Source organism: Abrus precatorius, unplaced genomic scaffold (assembly GCF_003935025.1).
Source record: "Abrus precatorius isolate BTA unplaced genomic scaffold, Abrus_2018 Scaffold9, whole genome shotgun sequence".
Lineage (NCBI taxonomy): Eukaryota > Viridiplantae > Streptophyta > Magnoliopsida > Fabales > Fabaceae > Abrus > Abrus precatorius.
Genome location: NW_020874439.1, coordinates 10,136,835 through 10,156,813, shown reverse-complemented (window position 1 = coordinate 10,156,813; position 19,979 = coordinate 10,136,835). Strand labels below are relative to the sequence as shown.

Here is a 19,979-nt window from a genome sequence, read left to right as displayed (position 1 = left end):
ATTTAAAGTAATATAAATTTTAGTAATTAAAAATAATAAATTAAATGATTAATAATTTTTATTTTACAATATAAAATTTTGTTAATTTTAGTCCTTAGAGTTGATGATAAACAGCTAATAATAGTAAAATTTTATTAAAAAAAATATTAATTATATTTTTATAACTTTAATATAATAATTGTGTATTTTTTTATAAATTTTTTTTATTTGTAGATATTTAAACTCAACTTTAAGGGCTGAGCTTAATAAAACTCTTAATTTTATTATAACTTTTTAACATTACATTTATTTTAGATCAAAACTTTAATATGCATTCACATTATACTGATTTTTTTATTTTATAAAAATATTCAATTAACTGACCCAAAATAAATGTAACATTTAATACAAGATGTTGACCAATTAATTAATTATTTCTTATTTATTAGATTAAAATGGAAAAGTATATTAATTATGTTATAAGTTTTGTATATATATTTAGAGCAACACATTAGTTTCACAGGCAACCCATTAAAGATAGAGATTTATTCTGAATCTCAAAATGAGGCATACGATGGCAATGGTGTTGATGGTGTTTGGGGTCCTCGCAGCATCGGAAGCTAAAGACTACGCATTTTCTCCCAGAGTACTACAAACCTCCGCAGATCCTAGTTGTGTAGAACAGTGCATCAGAGATTGCCATCATTCGCTTCCATGCACCCTCGTTTGTGGGGATGTGTGCATGCACGATGGTTACCCTCGACACTGTATTCTTCGTTGTGCAGATGCCGTCAGCCTCAGCTCTGGTATCAATTACCATTTTTCTTTATATTTGAATTTTTTTAAAATTATATTTTCATTTTCAATACTTTTTCTATTAAACAAACCCAAATTTCTTTTCTAATTCAAAATTAATTTTATCCGAAATTTGTCCTGAGCTCTCAATTATTTGAGTAAAAAAATGTAGAATTTTAGGTGAAAAAAAATTAATGAAAGATATTGATTGCAACAAAGTAAGAATTAGGGAATAAAATTGAGCCAAAGAAAATATAATAAATACGCGTAGTAGGAAAAAAACAAAAAAAAAATTAACACGAACAATAATTTTAATTGAAAAATACCTATTTAAAATAATTTTAAAAGTTAGATGATTAAAAATAAAATAAATAAAAAAGTCTTAAAAACGAAATTGAAACTTACCATGGACTAAAACGTTAATTTAATATTATTGTTCTTCGTTTGCAGAGTCTGGGCATGCGAAGAGGGACTGGCAAGCTTGCTACAAGAAGTGCAAAAATATTTCTAGATGAATAATTCACATTGTATTGATATCCATTAAATAAAATTCTTTTAACTTTCTACATTACCAGAGAATCTCTAAATTATTAAATTAGCACAAAGAGACTTACCATTTACCATATATACATTACGGGAGAAATTCAGAGTTTACTTTTAAAATGATTTTATTATATATATAATTATTTACAAAATATAAAATTTTATTCTTTAATTATTAAATTATATGTATATTTAATATAAAATCATTTTAAATTTAGTAATAATTTGACTAATAGAAGAGTAATAATTTGATAATTATGGATAACATTTGATAAATTTATTAGATATATTATATTTAAGAATATAATTTTTAATATAATGTTTGAATTGATTACTTACTACATATAATAATTATAGAGTTAAATTATAAATAAATTTATATAGATAACCGAAACCTTTTTTATCCTTTTTTTCTCTTGCTTTTCTATGCTAACCATAAGAAATTTCTGAATTGAAATGTTTTGTTCTTCAATACACTTTCAAAAGCATACACCATGTAAGATTTATTGTTTATTGAGTCTACATTAATTGATCTATAATCCTTTTAAACAACATTTTTCAAAATATTTAAAATAAGAAAAAGCTCAACTCAAATTTTTGTAATATTTTATTAATATGAAAAGCAAAAATTTAACCATCCTTATTACAATTAATAAATTTAGCAAAAATGTTTACTAAGTATTTATTACATTTAATAAATATACATCACTATTACTAAATATAATTTTCTAACAATAATGTTTTAGATACTGTACTTCACAAATATAATAAAAAAAACTTTCATTATACCATCAATATAATATATTTAAAAAGAATTGACTACTTATTGCATATAATAAATATAGTATTAAATATTTTCACAAATAAATTTATATAGACTATAGAAACTTTTATTTAAGATTTTAATAAATAAATATTAAGTACGCTACGATAGAAACAAGTTTCTAGAGCGTTAACTTAGACAATGGTTAGAAAATTGCTTTGTAACAATATATTCAGAAAGCGTTAGCATTGAACTGCTTTCATATTTATACTTTTGATAATAGTTCTCTATTAATTGCTCTCCAAAGTCACATATTGGAGTGCGTCGCTTTCTAAAGTCACACATTAGAGAGCGATTAATAAAGAACTGCTCTCTAAAGTCACTCGCTAACAAAGTTTGGTCTCTTTTAACTCTATAAGTTCTTTTCGTCTTTTCTGCGTTAACAAAGTTGGTGTCTTTGGTTTCTTTCACTTTTGTAGATTCTCTTCGTTTTCTTCGCTCTCTTCATCTTCTTTGCACTAACAAATTAGTGTTTGATTCATCCATTCTCTTTTTCTTTCTTCTTTTCTCTATTAACGGTGAATCATCCTACTAATTTGTTCTATTTTTCTTTGCTTACTTATGTTTGATTTATGCAAATGTGGACTGTTCGATTAAATACAACGTATAAACTTAAGATTCAATTTTGATTTATGATAAAAATGAAGAAATTTTGAATATAAGACCTATAAATTAAAATTTAAACGTAACAATAAATTAATTTTAGTTTACAATAGAAAACTCACTAAAAAATAAATTTCAAATTCGAGGGTCGGATACCCTTGGATCTAAATATACTACCGAAGATCACATTCTCTCGGTCTTAATAAAATCTTCTACCCCAACGTTCAACATATTTCACCTTTTCACTATTCAACACATACATTATAAAAAAAATAGTAACTTATCCATAAAATTGTTTATATTCTTACTTATGATTATTTATGATGAACTACATCTCAAGTGATTTTAAACGGATTAAAAACCTCTCATATACCAAAAATTCATTTCAAACTTATTTAGTTTCAAGAAAAATTTATGGATTTACTTTTTAAAATAAAATAGCCCTCTTCTCTAAATATTAATAAACATATTTAGGTAGAATCTAGGGTTCAAGAGTAACTCCTCTTACCTGGAAATGGGTCTTAAGAACTAAGTTTTTCATGTGCTTTAGAGAGAAATTTCACGTCTCAATAAAAAATACTATCCAAGGACTAGAGTTCTTCCAAATGTGACAAGGTAGATTACTATTATGAAAGAGAGAAGAGAGAAATAGGAACGATATTTAAGGGATGAACTCTGGAAACATACTTAGATTCGAGTGGAATGGACGTTTGAGCTCAAATCTGAGGAAGATCCAAAGTTATTGGAGGTTTTCTCTGAGAAGGGAAAGGGAGAGAATGAAGAGAATGGAGAGGGAAAGACTATTTGGTTGAAAATGAAGCTTTTAGGATGAAAGTTCTTTAAGTATCTCTCAAACTCGCAACTTTCTCACTATAGCGAAAAAATCAGAAAGTTTTCTTCCTTTACTGTCTGTCATTCTAGTTATAGCGAGAGATCCTCACTACAGCGAAAAAATCTAGCTACAGTGAGAGGACTCCAGAGAGCCTAATTCTGGATGCAGTTCACATCAATTAAACACTCCTAATTTCAAATAACATGCACAAATAACTAACATAAATTACAATAATAATAATAAATAATAAAATGAGGGTGTTACAGAGAGCGGTTCCGCGTTGAATCGCTCTCTAATCTTACACTCATACTTTGGAGAGCAGATCCAGCTCTCCAATCTTAACATTTAAGAGGAGTTGTTTAACTGTTCTATTAAATACATCACATTGGATAGTGTGAGATTTTAGAACAATTATAAACATTCTCTAACTTAAAACAGAACCCCTCTCACATCTCTTTTCTGGCATAGTGATAGCAGTTATAGTTTTAAGTTTTCAAGGTGAATGATTTATTTTCTCCTTTTAAATATTATTTTTTGGTTTTAAAAATAAAAAATAGAATTTTTTTTGTTAAGGTAAGTTTTAAAAATAAATTTTAAAAATAATTTATTTTCAATTTTTAAAACTGAAAAACAAAATTACTATTTAAGTATTTTTTTTATTTTTCTGTTTCTTTTCTAAAACTAATAAAAGTTTAACTAAAAACAGTTTTAAAAACTAAATTATGAAATATTTTTTTTCTTAAAAATAATTTATAATTTTTTTAAAAGTATAATTTTTAAAATTAAAAATCAAACAAAAGATACTCTTAGTTTTAATAAACAAATATTAAATATCTTTTAAAAAATTATTTACAAAAAATAAAAAATAAAAATTCAGTTAAATTTAAAAAAAAAATATTAATGTAAAAAGAATAAATTTACTCAACTTTAATTACAATAAACAAATTTAGCTAAAATATCATATTTAACAAATATAATTGTAAATATTGCTATTTAAATAAATTATATGTTTTATTTAATAAATGTACAAATAAATGTTGTTACATAATAAATTGTGTGAATTAAAATTGTCTTTATGTTTGACTTATTGAAAGAAAATATTATTTATTTATCCTTTCACTTTAAAGTTTTAATAAAGTAAATCAATTTTGTAAAATTTCAACACTTTAAATAATAATTGATACTTTATTGTCATGCTATAATATATTATTTAAAATATAACTATAATATATATCTAAAATGTCTAAATTGTGAATGAATTAATAGTCACAATATTCATGATAATATTATAATAATTAACAATTATATGAATAATATTCTTTTTTGATGTTAAGTTATTGAAAATGTTTAGAGTTTAAGGTTTATGTAATTTAACTAAATTTAATATCTACTTTCATTTGATCATAAAACTATTTTTGTCTCTTTCTCAACACACGTAGCATAGAGTTGTATTATAATATGGAAGTATATTATCTTCTAGAAGCATGTCTTTCAATAGTTGAAGTAATTCTATAAAACTTTTATCATTTTATTCATTTTTTGTCTTCAAGTTAACTAATTTTAACACTACTGACAATCATGTGAAATTAGTGCCCTATGGATACAAAGACTTCTTATGTTCATATCTACATGAACCTTAGTTGTTTGAGACAAAACATATCTACTAATTCGTCATGCTATATCCATTTCATATAACTCTTACAAAATCTATCATAAAACATATGTTTTCTTATATCTTTAATACTCAATTACCTTAAATTCAAATACTTCAAACAAGGACAATAAATTTCTCTTTTTTATTAAGCACTTTTTTTTTTAGCAAAATCTAAAAACTCTTCCACCTCATTCTCATACTTGTTATCTGTACATCTAGCATTTATCCAACTAAGATTTATAGTTACAAAAATAGGACATTAAACAGTTGTCACTTCAGGACATTTCATAACTTATGATTTTCCTCTCATTAAGTATGACCTTATCCCATTCAAGAAAAATATTTTCTATTAAACAATTATAAATTATATTTTAAATCTCATATATTATACAAGACAAAATTTTATTAGCATTTTGTATTAGTTTCCAAGTACATAACTTGAAAGTGGTAAGATATATCACAACCAAACATGCACCCAAAGACAATACAAAATTTAAGGAATTGAAATTTCATCAAATATATTATACAAGAATCCTAAAATAATTTATAAATACTTAATAAAAAAATTTGTTCCCAAATTGTCCAATTGTACGATTCAAGATTCAATACAATAATAGGATGAACAAATTAACTCATTCATAACTTCAATAATCGTAACATTAAGGACCATTCAAAATAGCAACATCTATATTATTCAACCATTCACTATTTTTAAAAAATTAGCTAATTCTCTTTCTTAATTTGACACTTCTTTACATTGATGTTTTTTAAAATATTGCTTTAACATTATTTTATTGGATGTTATGTTAGTTCTCATTCCAAAATTGAAGTCTTTGAATTGTTTTCTTATTATTAACCAAACAATATTTATTGTTCATTCCATTTAAGAGAGATCTATAAGGAAAATTGTGTTTATGCTACCACTTTTGAATGTATCTACTACCTAATAACTTTGAACTTCTAATGTACAAAGTGTTCCAATCCGAAAGTGTAATAAGCTAAGGTACTAAGCAATGCATTCAAGCTTTTCATTAAACATATTGTGTTCAACAACAAAAGTTGAAAAAAAAAACATAATTCAGAATACACAAAAATTGTAAGATAAAAGGAATAACAAATTAAAGATACTTCATTCAGTAAAGTTTCATGCCTATATATACAATTTGATGACATATTCGAAATAAGCAAAATGTATATATTAACTTGAAATGTTGACATTGGTTCCTTCAACCTAGTAGCAAAAGGTGTATTCTGTAAGTAAAAAATTAACACTGAGATATTTAAAAACAAAGGAACATAGAAATGGTATTACTGACATTCTCATGCTTTAAACAAGTAACACAAATGAAATGTTGTAGAAATATAAAGAACAAAGAGCAATTTACGTACCAATGATAAACTTTAAATAAGATTGAGAAGAACACAAGATTGTGGCAAAGAAGAGAGAGATGTTATGGCTTAGGCAAGAGAGAAATGAAAATCCTGGAGTGCTCTATGTATTGGATGCTAGAAAAGTAATTGTTCAAAAGTGATAAAGTCACACTAATAAACACTTTTCTACACTCATTGTACAAGACAATCGATATAAAAAATCTCTAAAATGAAAAACTATGCTTTGTTTTTTTTTTTTTTACGTCGGCTACTATCAAAACGGATGTAAAAAACACTTCCTATCAAATTAATATGGAAAATCTCCCCCATATATTTTAAAAAATTCCCCCACCTCATTGTTTACATTGGTTCTTCCATAACTGTAAAAAGTACTTATTACATCGATTTAAAGAATACCTCACTGTTAAAAAATGCTATCGTGCTTTTTTTTTTTAATATCAAATCCTTTTTAACCGATGTAAAATCATGTTGTAGAATGTTATTTTTCTACTAGTGAGAATTTAATTTCTCTTTCAAAACGCATGAATGCATGCAAAAAATTATTATTTAAAATTAAAGGTGTATCTTTATTTAAGAACAAACATAAAGGATTAACTATTTTGAAAAAATCTTTGATAGAATGCCTATAAAAATCAATGAGTCCAAGGATAGTTCTGAATCTCTTGATGTTCACTAGTGGTTGCGATATAGCAATGACATCTACTTTTGTCATGTCCACCTCAATTCCTTTTATTGAAACTTTGAGACTAAGAACTATACGTTCTTTTATCATGAAATGACATTTTTGTCAGTTCAAACCAAGGTTAATTTTTGTGCACCTTTCAACACAAGAGACAAATTATCTAAATACGAGTCAAAATTTGCACTAAAAAAAGAGAAGTTATAGCATCCTTCTTTATAATTTGAAAATTTTTCTTTACTAAATATATAAATATAGTTGAAATTTGATTGAAATATTACCAAGGTTTGCACTAGACTGGACCGAGACCACTTGCGTCCAACATCTTCTTTTCTGCCCCAAGACTCTTATTAGCAAGTAAGGGGGGAGTCTATAATGTGTGGAACTTGTTGAAATTTTCTGCATGTTGACCGAGATATTAATGCATATTGATTGAATCCTCTTTTGCATGTTTGGTTGAGATCCATCTTGATATATATTAGTGATGCTAGTCAATTAAGATCTAAAAGGACAAGTAAGTGGATTAAATATAAAATGTGAAATGATCATGCATCATGCCTATGGAAGAAGAAATATCTTAAGGATACCGTTGGCACAACTGTGGGACGCCTATGTTAGGATCAATGAGGAACCTTGGGGGGTGACAAAGGAAGGGATGATCCAATGGCGCAAAGTAGCTCACTGTGACCAAGTCACGTCACCAACAAACCTTTGTCAAGCCTAATCGTGAACACCCGTTACCAAGATTGCAGTAGGCCTATTCCCGAATAACACCCATGAGTGTAAGGTTAACATATGTCATGAAAACATAATGTGCTAGATGTGATAGTAAGGAAAGAGTCTTTCGATCACCTTAAGACTAGGAGTGATTTGAATAAGAAAAGAAAATATGGGATCCTCATGCATTGTATGACAATTAAGAAATAGTAAGGATAATAAGAATCTCCATAATTAAATTGCATCATGCATCATTTCATATGAGAATATATGTAAATTTTTCTACTTCATTTTAAATGTGATGAAAATACTCCACTGTTTGGATTGACATTTGAGGCGTTGTTCCTCTCTATATGCATGTTATGTACCTTGATTTGAAATTATAGTCTCACCTTCATTTTCTTTTATTCCTTTCTCTTTGGTGTGTGTTTGCTTGTTTGGACGACCTATGGATATATGATGACGCCACCTAGCAGACCATTTATGGGGAGAACTTGCCTAGCTTATACAGTGACCCAGATGCTACCTTGCCATCCTCAAGCTTGATATCCTGTCCACCTACTCCACCCCATAGATTTTCTCCCATCGATGGGGAGAACTTGCCTAGCTTACACAGTGACCCAGATGCTACCTTGCCATCCTCGAGCTTGATATCCTGTCCACCTACTCCATCCCATAGATTTTCTCCCATCGATGGGGAGAACTTGCCTAGCTTACACAGTGACCCAGATGCTACCTTGCCATCCTCACTAGATACTGACCCTTCAGAGGATTACTCATGCTCTTATGGGGTTGTCTTGCAAAAGGGTGCCTTATAATGAGTAAGACACCACAATGCAACCCCAAAACCTTAAAGTAATGGGTGAGTGAGTCCATCTTCTTATAGACCCTTGACTTGCCTATATCCCATTCCATGTGGGACTAATTCATACTTGACTCCAACAAACAACTCTTTAGAGTCATTTATGATAACTAACTTCTTAGTTTTCATATAGTTCTTTGATTGAATAATCTTCCTAGAACTATCTCTCTTATCAGGATACTACTCTAATAAGAGAAGGAAAGTAATTTAGAATTACAAGGTGATGGAAGTTTAGAAGTAATACTAGATCTCTATAAGAATGCAAAGATTAACTCGAAGGAAGTGAACTATCAATTTTCATTTTTGCAAGATGAGATCTTTATGGATATTAATTTTTACAATATTATTTATTATTTTATTGTGAATATTAATTTTTGAATTTTTCTCATTTTTTTATTCTTTTAAAAAATAAAATGGAGATGAAAATGTTTTAATAGAAAAAATAAAAATGATAAAAAGTCAACTTGGCTAAGAGAAATGAAAAACTCGCAACCTCAACTCAATATAGAATTAACTTTTAACATAAATGAAGGAAAAACTTAAAATTTTGTACTCGTATAAAACCTTTAAAACAAAAATGGAATCAATATATACAGAGAGAAAGGGAGAATCCAGAAAAGGGGAGGAAGAGAAAAAATTTTAAGATATGAGATCGAAAAAAAAGAAGAACAGGAGATAGCAAAAAAAATTTCAATGAGAAAAGATTTAAGAAACAAGAGCTTCAAAAGATAAAGAAAAATATTAAAAAAAATAAAAATAAAAACAAAACAATTGAAGACAAAAAAAAAGGAGAGGGAAGAGGAGAAGAAAATTGCAGCATAAACTACCATTGGAGCCACCACTATTGGTCACATTTTCCATTGTTAGATACTTTGCCGTCATAACTTTTACCTTTCGCATTTTAAGTTGAGTATAGGAAGAATAGAATGAGAAATAAAAGCTTTGATTTTCTTTCTATTTTATTTCTCTTCTTCCTCATCTTATTATTATTATTATTATTATTATTATTATTATATAGTTGTGTTCAAGAGCTCCAATTAAAAAAAATTAAAAAAGAAAATGAGTTTGACCATTCCAACTTAATTTTATAATAATAATAATAATAATAATAATAATAATAATAATAATAATAGTAGTAGTAGTAGAAGGTTAAATTTGATTAAAATATAATATTAATTTTCTATCTTTCAATTATATTATATTTACCTTTTATTATATTACTTTTAAAATTTATCCCCTTCCTTCAAGAATAATAAAAGATAGGAAGATCAGTAACATAAAAAAATAAAAATTCTCACAATAATTTTTGTATTATCACTTATATCTTAATATTTATTTATTTTTGGATTATATGTTCTTTAATATTATTATCCTTTACTTTATTGTATAACTTTAAAATATTGACGTAATTTAATTTTATATTCATATTTTGTCTTTTCTTATTTTATGGTTAGAGAATCATACTTTTAACTTATTTTTATAGTAAATAAATAAATAATACAATATTTACATCAATGTATAACACTAACGTATAGTTTCTCTTAACTTATTTTTATAGTAAATAAATAAATAATACAATATTTACATCAATGTATAACACTAACGTATAGTTTTTCTATTATGTTATAATTTAATAAAGTTTGTATGTACTTATGTTACATAGGTGTGTGATAAAAATTTAATATGTTTTGATTTTAATCAATTAAATAAATATTTTTAACTAATCAAAATATAGTTTTTAGATATTTTTCTTTAATTATCAAATTAGTAGTTAATTCATTTAATTAAGTTAAATTATTCTAATGCAGCAATTTAAAATATTATTATGTATTGTGTAGCATCTCTATCTTTACGTGTTTTAAATTGTTAAGATCTTTGTATATCTACATTACCTTAGTTCCCTATGCTATACAAACTTATCAAATGATGTTTTAATTTCTCTTAATTAACTAATTATTTTTACTAATCAATTTAATTGTATTTTTCATTTTTCTCTTTAAATATTTCTCATCTCATTAAATATAATTAATTATATATTTAAGTAACTTGAAAAACTAAATAAATAAATATTTAATTACTTAAATTTATTTTTTTATTTTATTCTCATAACACTAGTATGTGATTTATATTATATTCCATTGATATTTAAGTTATAAGAGATTTATGTGTAAATGACGTTATTTTAAATTCTTTCTAATATAAATTTTCAAATTCAAGTATAATTTAAAACATTTTTTTATAAACTAAAAAAGATTTTTTAAAATTATTTTTAACAATTTGCAATATAACTGTATGATCTTCTTTTGTCTTCTTTATTGTTAATATAGGATATATGTATAATCATGTTATCTTATATCCTAAACGTTGTAATCTTATAAAAATAATTTTATTCTTAAAATAAACTTTCTTTTACTAAACTTAATTCAATTAACCAATTTCAATTTTTTTTATAGAACTACATGAATTTAAATTCTCTATTATACCTAAGAATACGTCAAAGTGAAAATTAAACCTATCAAGTCAAAATAATTTTCAAAATAAACTTTTCTTTTTTTAAGATATCCATTAATATTTCAATAAATATTTTTTTTCTTTTTAAAAATAAAAATAGAAGCAATTATTTTTGAGAATTAAACAAATACTTTTCAAAATTATAATAAATTAATACAATTAATTTAAAGTAACCATCAGTTAAACAAACATTGTAGAGTACTAATATCTTCTTCACATGTAAACAACTCTTAAACTAACTTTTTTATTTTTAAGATTATATTATTTTAAAAATAATTCTAAAGTTTTTTTTAATAAATTTTAGTAAAAAATCCTCTAATTTTTAGAAAATATATATTTTTAAATTAATATTTTTAGAAAACATTTCGTTGCAGCAGCCACGTTGCGATATTTATTTTTCTTTATTTAGAGAGATAAGCATGATCTAAATAGATAATTAGGCCAACTTTTGAGAAACAGAGTAGCGGGAAATGTATTTTGGGTTCATTTCCCCTCTTTAGCAACTCAATGATATGGTCTATGTAATAATCATGACTACAATAAATCTTGTTGACATATATTTATTATGTTCAATTATGCCGCTAAAAGAGTGTTACACAGCCAACGTTCTGTAAGCATGCTTTGAGCAAAGATTATTACTCTTTTTTAATAATTTCTGAACTCGTATAAACTTCAACAGTCTCCCCTTTCAAACACAGCAGCAGCTCCCATACCTGACCCTGAAATGATGCACATTTCAACAATGTTAATAGAAAACAAACACAGATCACGATCAGAAAGAGATGCAATAAGGTTTTCTCACACTGTTCTTATATCCGTTATGCTTTTAATATTAACCACTATCACTAGTTAAGTAATCAATAAATAGTAAAAGTTTTAATTAAGAATTACGTAAACAATATATTAGAAATCATGAGACAAGTGCATTCTTACTTTTTCTGATAATTTTTCTGTCTATTTTTAATTCTTAACTGATATTCTTACGGATTTGGAGGGAGACGGAAGATAAAGGTTTCAGGGATGATGGAGAAGAAGGGAAAGGAAGAAAGAGAAGAAAATAAAAGATTAACAAAAAAATCTTCCAGAAAGAAATTAAAAACATGAGTTTATAAAAGTTTCGAAGAGCTTTAAAAAAACGTTTCCTTCGTATCTAGAAACTCTTAAACAAGGGTTATCATCAAATTAACTTTTAAACAAAACTTTAACTTATATGTAAAAATATTTTAGGATTCCTAAATAAAATCAAGGTAAGTATCGAAGAAAATAATAGTTTTACCGATCACTAGAGAGAATTAAGATTACAAAAGAATCTTTTAGAGTTAACAGCTCTTAAACAGAAAATGAAATTCTCTCCAAAACAACCAACAAAATCAATAATAACTCAATCAAAAAATTAAGAGCATGTTTGTTTCCTCTTTTAAAAATTATTTTTAATTTTTAAAAATAAATTATAATATAAATTTATATTATAATTTATTTTTGAAAACTGAAATCAATTTTTAAAAGAAAAATCAAACATTCCCTTAGAATCCATCTTAACAGCTAGCAATATAAACAAACTAATTGCATTATCAATACTAACTAACTAACATTAGCTAAGTCTTATCCTTATCTTCTATAGCTGACTCTTTTCTGCCCTTCCTCCTAAAATAAACATTTCACACTTTAGATCTTTTAGGGTATGTTTAGGAGAGTTTTTGGAGGAAAAGGGCTTATTATTTAATTTTATATTAAAAAAATTATATATTATTTAGAATGACAAATATATTATTAACATATTAAATTTTGTTATTATATAAATTTATATCTTTTATTTTTAAAAATTATTAATTTTTAAATATATTCATTTAAAATATAAAAATAAGTCCTTCCCTCCCTTCTCCTCCAAAAATTGTCTCCCAAACATACCCTTATTGACATCAACGGTTCTGTTAGAATATCTCTCCATCTGCCATTTATCATTTTCTATTCCGAGAAAACACTTTTTGAGGAAATAAATACACTAACTTATTTAGCAAGCTGCTTTAAATACTAGATTGTCTAGTTCAGGCACAAACTGCGTAGTTAGCTAGCTATAAATCTGCCAATCAACTTGCAAGAAAAACCGCAAAAATATTTTGCTATTTTTCCTAAGAACCTTGAAAGGAATCTTGCAATTTATGTCCCAGCTTGATGAGACATGCATTTGTTACACACTAATTTTAAGTTCAATTCAATGAAAATGAATACACAATTTACAAGTTATTTATAATTTTTCTCAAATATTCAGTAGTTTTGCTGGTATGTGTGAGATGGAGATAGGCAAAAAGAACACACCTATGCACATTGAGATTACACCAAAACGACAATCCGTGCCACGACGCTTCATCTCATTCAATAAAGTTGCAACACAGCGTGCACCTGACACCGAACAGCATTAAGTATATTAACCAATTTTAAGCATCTCAAAATTAACATTCGGTTCATCATTCATGATACATAAACAGAATTAACATGTTCAGCAGCAAGACAGCTTATTCTTGTCATTAGATAAAGCATACATATGAGTGAACATGTTAAAGTATTATAAAGTTTCCAATCAACACTACCTGTTGCGCCCAAAGGATGCCCAAGAGCAATAGCACCACCATTGACATTGACCTTTCTGGGATCCAGTGCCAATTTCTTGCAGGAATAAACAAACTGCGACGCAAATGCCTACACAAGACCATCATATTGTTAACATTCAGACCAAGATTTATTGAAGTTATGCTTAACATGGCTGTGTAAAAATGTGCAATAAAATGTTGTTATCAGTTATAAGGAGTGACAAAACTGCTAAAACCGTTACCTCATTGATTTCAAACAAGTCAATGTTGCCAACTTCAAGACCAGCAGATTTCACTGCAGCTGGAATAGCAAAAGCCGGGCCAACACCCATGACAGCAGGATCTACTCCAACAGCAGCAAAACTCCTATAAAATTGAATTCACTTGTGTGATGAATTTGACTTTCTAAATTTAAAATATAAAAAATAAATAAATAAATAAACATAAGGTTCTATTAGAGATTGATTTCAATTTAGGCCCATGTTGAATAGATTTCCAAGCAATTATGAGTTCAAATAACTTTTCAGCACAAGATATTCTGATATCAAAATTTAAAACTGTGAAGCATATGTCTTAAAATTGATAGTTTTTCCGACACAGCATGTAGTAAATATTTCCTGTATATATAACTACGAATACTTGGATAAGGCTTGCTTCTTGTTGTTGTTGATATAAATATGAATACTTCTCAATTGAAATAGCTTTCCTTGCAGAATGCCAAATGTAAGTATTTAATGTACAGTAGCTCTACATCTACATGCCTGTTTTATTAGTTTATTCAAAAAAGAACTTTCAGGGACCGAACTAACTCGCAAGGCTTTCTTGTAATATGCTATTAAATGAATCAAATTACTAGTTAGAAGTGCAGCTTTTACAGAGACGTTGAGTTCTGATATGAGAAAAAAAAATGCATTTCAGGGCTAAATACAAGTGGTGTGCACATTTCAGGACACATGAAGGATTATGTCTAGATTCAAATTTAATGTGACTTGTATTCAAGAAGAATTTCTTTGATTATGCATCATTATTGTGTACCTGAATATTCCAAGAATAGGAAGCCCCCTTTGCACAGCCACTCTTCTCTTCATGAGGAGCACAGCTGCAGCACCATCACTAACTTGGCTAGCATTCCCTGAAATTGAAAAAAGCGAGATTGAAAGCAAAAACATTCAGTCGGTAGAAGATCTCTCTGAAAGTAACAAAATGAACAAGAAAAAGATTTCTTGAGTACCTGCTGTTGTGGATCCATCCTTGTGGAATGCGGGCTTCAGTTTTGCGAGATCTGCTAAATTTGTGTTTGGCCGGATACCATCATCAACAGAAACAGTAATTTGCTTCTCCACTCCAGTTTTAGGGTCCACAATCTTAGGAAAACAAATTATTAGTAGTATAGTATCACACTATTTTTGCAGAAATAATCGCTTATTTTATCAGCTTTCTGAAAGAGCTCTTTGAGAATAAGCAATTTAGGAAACGAACCGTTCCCAAACACCCACATGAATAATGCAAGGAATTCATCTTGGCAGTTGGTACTCACCTTTGTAGAAACTGGAACAATTTCTTCTTTGAATTTACCTGCTGCTGTTGCAGCTGCAGCACGCTTGTGAGACTCAACCTAATTATACAAATTCAAAGAGTTTATGCATGCTGATAGTCTTTCCATAGATTCACAGCACATTAAATACATTTCCATACTCACAGCAGCTTGATCTTGCTCCAGCCTTGTCACACCATAACGCTGTGCTACATTCTCAGAAGTGATTCCCATAGGAAGAAGACAATCCCGGGCTTGTGCAAAGGTTTCCACCTAATGATGAAAAGTCAAGCTGAATATGTTTCAAAGGAAAATGCCAACTTCACAATATACAACTTTAATGCACCTTCGGGTTTCTTTTGCGATTCCTTGAAATTTGATCTTGTGTCATACACTCCAATCCAGCCGCAATGCCTGCATCAAATATTAAGATTAGACCAAAAAATAACAAGGGCATGGCATGTTAGTCTAAAGTCTAGATTCATTCTGACCAATGTCATAGAACCCAGCTTTTATATATGCAGCTACATCAGCTACTGCCTGAAGTCCAGATGAACACTGTCTATTGACAGTTCGAAGAGTCACAGTCTCTGGTTGAAAATAGAAAAACCATCATATGTTGGAAGTTGAGCAAAAATACATACTAACTTTAAGCATAATCATACGAAGTCACCTCATGGCTCCATGAGTACTTCTGCATTTACTCAGGTCAAATCAACAAATTCATATAAATCAAGCTCCAAGAAGACTAAAAATGTACCTGGAAAACCTGCATAAAAGGCAGCCATTCTACATTCAATTGCTCTTTCTGATCCTGGTGCCAGTACTGTGCCAACAACTATGTCTCCAACTTCACTTGGGTTCACATTTGTTTTCTCTATTACAGCCTATATGAGAATTCAGATTAGAAAATACAGGAAATTAAAATGGTAAAAGAAATGAAAAGTGATTAAGAAAAGTTGCTGAAGATAATTTTGGACCAAACCATTTCGAGGTTGACACATTTCTTGATAATTTTCTTTCCAATCTTTTCCTTATTAACCAATTAATTAATCAAAGAACTACCTTCAGAACTGAGGCAAGAAGGTCATCTGCAAGAGTATCCTTGAAGCCCCCACGCTTTGCTTTGCAAATGGCAGTTCGATATGCACTGGTTGTTGCAGTTAAATTAAAGTCCAAGGGTCATTCATGTCATTAACAAAATCATAGAGTAAATAGTCAACTATATTCCTGAATAATATAGTGTCAGTCAAAGTGGCCTAAGTAAATTTTAAAACAATTTAAATAAAGTTAAATTATTTTTTAACTCAATTTTAAAATACTAAACCTTAATTTTTAGGATCATGCTAACGGAACACCGAATCAAAAACAAATTTTTCATTAAATAACAAATTAGAAAACACAAAAAGGTCATTCATATGGTACTTACGCCACAATCACCACGTCATCTTCAGCTCCACCAGTGTGCCCGTTAGAAGAATCGCCAGCAGAACAGAATGAAGTCTGACAAGAAATGGAAAGGGAAAAACAATGAGTCACGTAAACCAGACAGCATAAGCTATTGAAGATTAGAAGAAACAATAGCCTCAGGCAGACAAACAAAACTAATAAACTGTACAATACAAGAAATACCTGTAAACCTCCGATTAGTCTCAGATTAGTCTTTACTTCATAAAATTTTTAATTTTTTTAATGTAGAAAACAAAATAAAATAAACTATTCTTGCAAAATAAAGGATTAAAAAAATTATAAAGTAAAGGTCCTATTTTTACTGCTTATATGATACTCTTAATATTAATTTTTCTGTCTCAAGTGAATTTTTCGTATTATTTTTTTATATGTTTTACTATTACCAATATGATAAAATTATATATAATTATAATTGAATAATTTTATTCAATACCCCCCCCCCCGAGCATTTAAGTCAAGATCTTCAACTGGATACTTACAACTATATGCTCGAAAACGATGGTAAGAAAAACACAAACAGAGATAGAGAACAGAGGAATGCGGTAAAATTAACACGTGAGCTCAAAAGACTGAAATGGCAGAAATATGTAAACTTACAGAGAGATGGGTGTGAGAGGAAGAAAAAGAAGTTGAAGAAATGGGTTGTAGATGTTCAAGCAGCACTCTCTGTCTTTCAATTGCTTTCTCCATATTTGAGCACCTTTGCCTATCTCAATAACTCTCTGCTGCTATGTCTTAGCGAAGAGAAGAAGCGAGAGGAGCACTCACTATATATTATATAACCAATGACAGATCAAAGGGTGTGAGAAATTGACTTCAAAGCAGTCAGTCACTCAGGAAATGGACTACCAAAGTTCCTCCCATCAACAAATATAAAATTAAACATTTTAAAACGGAATGAATAATATAGAATAAATATATATACAGTTTTTTTTCTTAAAAATAATTTAATTTATTATTTTTCTATGTATTTTTTGTTCATATTAAAAAATCATAAATTTAATTATAAGTAATTCTATATTTTCTTGCTTTATATACCTACTGATAATTTTTTATCAAAATCATAAATATTACAAAATATATTAAAAAGTATAAAAGGAAACTATAAAATTAAAGATGGCAAAAGGGAATATTGGCCCACCCAGTGGAGGGTGTCGGGTTCAGATTTGAGTGGAAAAAAGAAAAGGGGGCACGTTTTGCACGTACAGCAGTACTTAACGTTATTAAAGATTATCATAGGCCCGTGAGCCAACTAAGACGCAAGAGTGAGGGTAAGAACAAAACAGAAGTTGTTGTAAGGTTGACCCAACAAGAATAAAATGAACGCAATTTAAAGATTTCTCAGAGGCCACATTTAACATGGGGACGGAAATAAGTGATACGTGCAAACTGTTACAATATTATAATGATTATTTAACCCTTTTTTTATATATGCAAAATAATTTTCAGAAGATAAACATTTGCATTTCACTGTTTGAATATGTTTCAATGAGATGTTTTAAGTGAATAATTTTTTTAAAAGAATTTATAATTTGATGGCTAAAAATTATTGTTTAGATATTAAATTTTAAAAATTTAAAATTTTAGAAATTTTAATGAAAATTTTTAATAAACTAAAATCAAAGTTTCTAAATCTTAACTGAAGAATAAGAATTTAAAATTTTTATTTATTTATTGTGTGTTCTATTTACATTTTTATTTAATTATTATTAATTTAAATTTTAAATCTTATACTTTTAATTAATTTTGTTAAATATAATAATAATTTTATTTTTTAAAATCTAAATAATTTAATTACTCTATTTAAATAAAAATATTTAAAATAAAAAATAATTATTTTGTACAAATAAAATATTTAAAATAATAAAAATTTAAATATTATAATTTAAATTTCTTCAAATTTTAAAATTTTAATTACCTCCTTCTAAAACAATATTTCTATTAGTGTTCATTGTGAAGCGCGCATCCTCAATTAAAAACCAAACGTTACACGGATACAAATAACCTAACAAAACAAATAACTTAACACAATTAATATCCAAAACATAAGATAGGGTAATTATAATTTTTTTAATATTTTAAGATATATTTTTAAATTATACGTAATTTATTATAAAATTATATTTATAAATATTTAATATAACTAAAATATGATAAATATGATTAACATAAATATTATTTTTTTAATAGTTGATTAAACAAATTTAATATTAAAAATAGTTGTTTAATGAAATAATTACTATCTGAATTATTGATAAAATATTTTTTTTTTGTTAAACATCAAAATTTTATTAAGGATAAATTTAAAGTATTTACTCTAACCCGTTACAACTCTAAAGAAAATTAACAATATATGTTTAGGGATCATTAATTCAATTTACATATATAATCAATCTTTCGAGAGGCCCTGCTGAAAGCCACTTCCAAGAACGATATTTAATAGAATCAAACATTTCACTAACATTTAACACACTATTATTGAAAAGAATATTATTCCTCTAAAGCCAAATTGTTCATACTACCGCAAATCATACTGTTACAACTTCGTTCTATTTCTTTTTTTTCACATTGGATTCCACACATGCTTAGAGTAATGTCTCGTGTAAATTTTCAGGTAAGCATAAACTAACACCAAACTATTCAAACACCATGTACCACAATTTCATGGAGACATCACAATGCAAAAAAAGATGCAATATATTCTCATCTTCAGTACTACACAACCCACAAGCTTTTGAGGGAATCATCAAATTACGCTTGGTCAAGTTCTTCCATACCAGGACTACATTAAGCAATAGATGCCAAACAAATACCACTACCTTACTTGGCGTACTGACCTTTCAAATCTTGCGTAAAGCGTGCACTAGACCCAGCTCCAAACCACTACCTGCAGTAAAGAAATGATGAATGTAGTGATAAGTGAATTGTACACTATATTTCTTATCACCGTCACACTTACACAGCAACATGTTATTCACATTTTCTCTCAGCCTCTTA

General features: G+C 27.6%; 1 protein-coding gene across 3 annotated transcripts; it reads right to left on the bottom strand.

Moving 5' to 3' along the window:
* Positions 1-11,842: 11,842 nt before the first annotated feature.
* On the bottom strand, positions 11,843-17,756 carry LOC113849680 (3-ketoacyl-CoA thiolase 2, peroxisomal-like). 3 transcript variants are annotated; one of them, XM_027479758.1, is made up of 14 exons: positions 17,580-17,756; positions 16,942-17,015; positions 16,578-16,662; positions 16,273-16,399; positions 16,004-16,102; positions 15,859-15,926; positions 15,678-15,785; positions 15,516-15,593; positions 15,210-15,342; positions 15,014-15,110; positions 14,221-14,344; positions 13,979-14,087; positions 13,707-13,790; positions 11,843-12,109 (listed from the first exon to the last, which is right to left on the bottom strand). In XM_027479758.1, the coding sequence occupies exons 1-14, from the start codon at positions 17,670-17,672 to the stop codon at positions 12,063-12,065; spliced, it is 1,326 nt and encodes a 441-aa protein (XP_027335559.1). In that variant the 5' UTR covers positions 17,673-17,756; the 3' UTR covers positions 11,843-12,062. The 3 variants fall into 3 exon arrangements, with proteins under 3 accessions (XP_027335559.1, XP_027335558.1, XP_027335557.1); XM_027479757.1 differs by having other exon boundaries at positions 11,945-12,109; positions 17,553-17,756; XM_027479756.1 differs by having other exon boundaries at positions 11,945-12,109; positions 17,562-17,756.
* Between the last annotated feature and the right edge of the window lie 2,223 nt (positions 17,757-19,979).

Coding starts and splice junctions, on each gene's coding strand:
- LOC113849680 (XM_027479757.1), bottom strand. CDS start 17,672: ATGGAGAAAGCAATTGAAAGACAGAGAGTGCTGCTTGAACATCTACAA. Junction 14,345..15,013: donor CCTATTCTTGGAATATTCAG/GTACACAATAAT, acceptor TCAATTTTATAG/GAGTTTTGCTGCTGTTGGAG. Junction 12,110..13,706: donor TGTAATCTCAATGTGCATAG/GTGTGTTCTTTT, acceptor GCATCATTTCAG/GGTCAGGTATGGGAGCTGCT.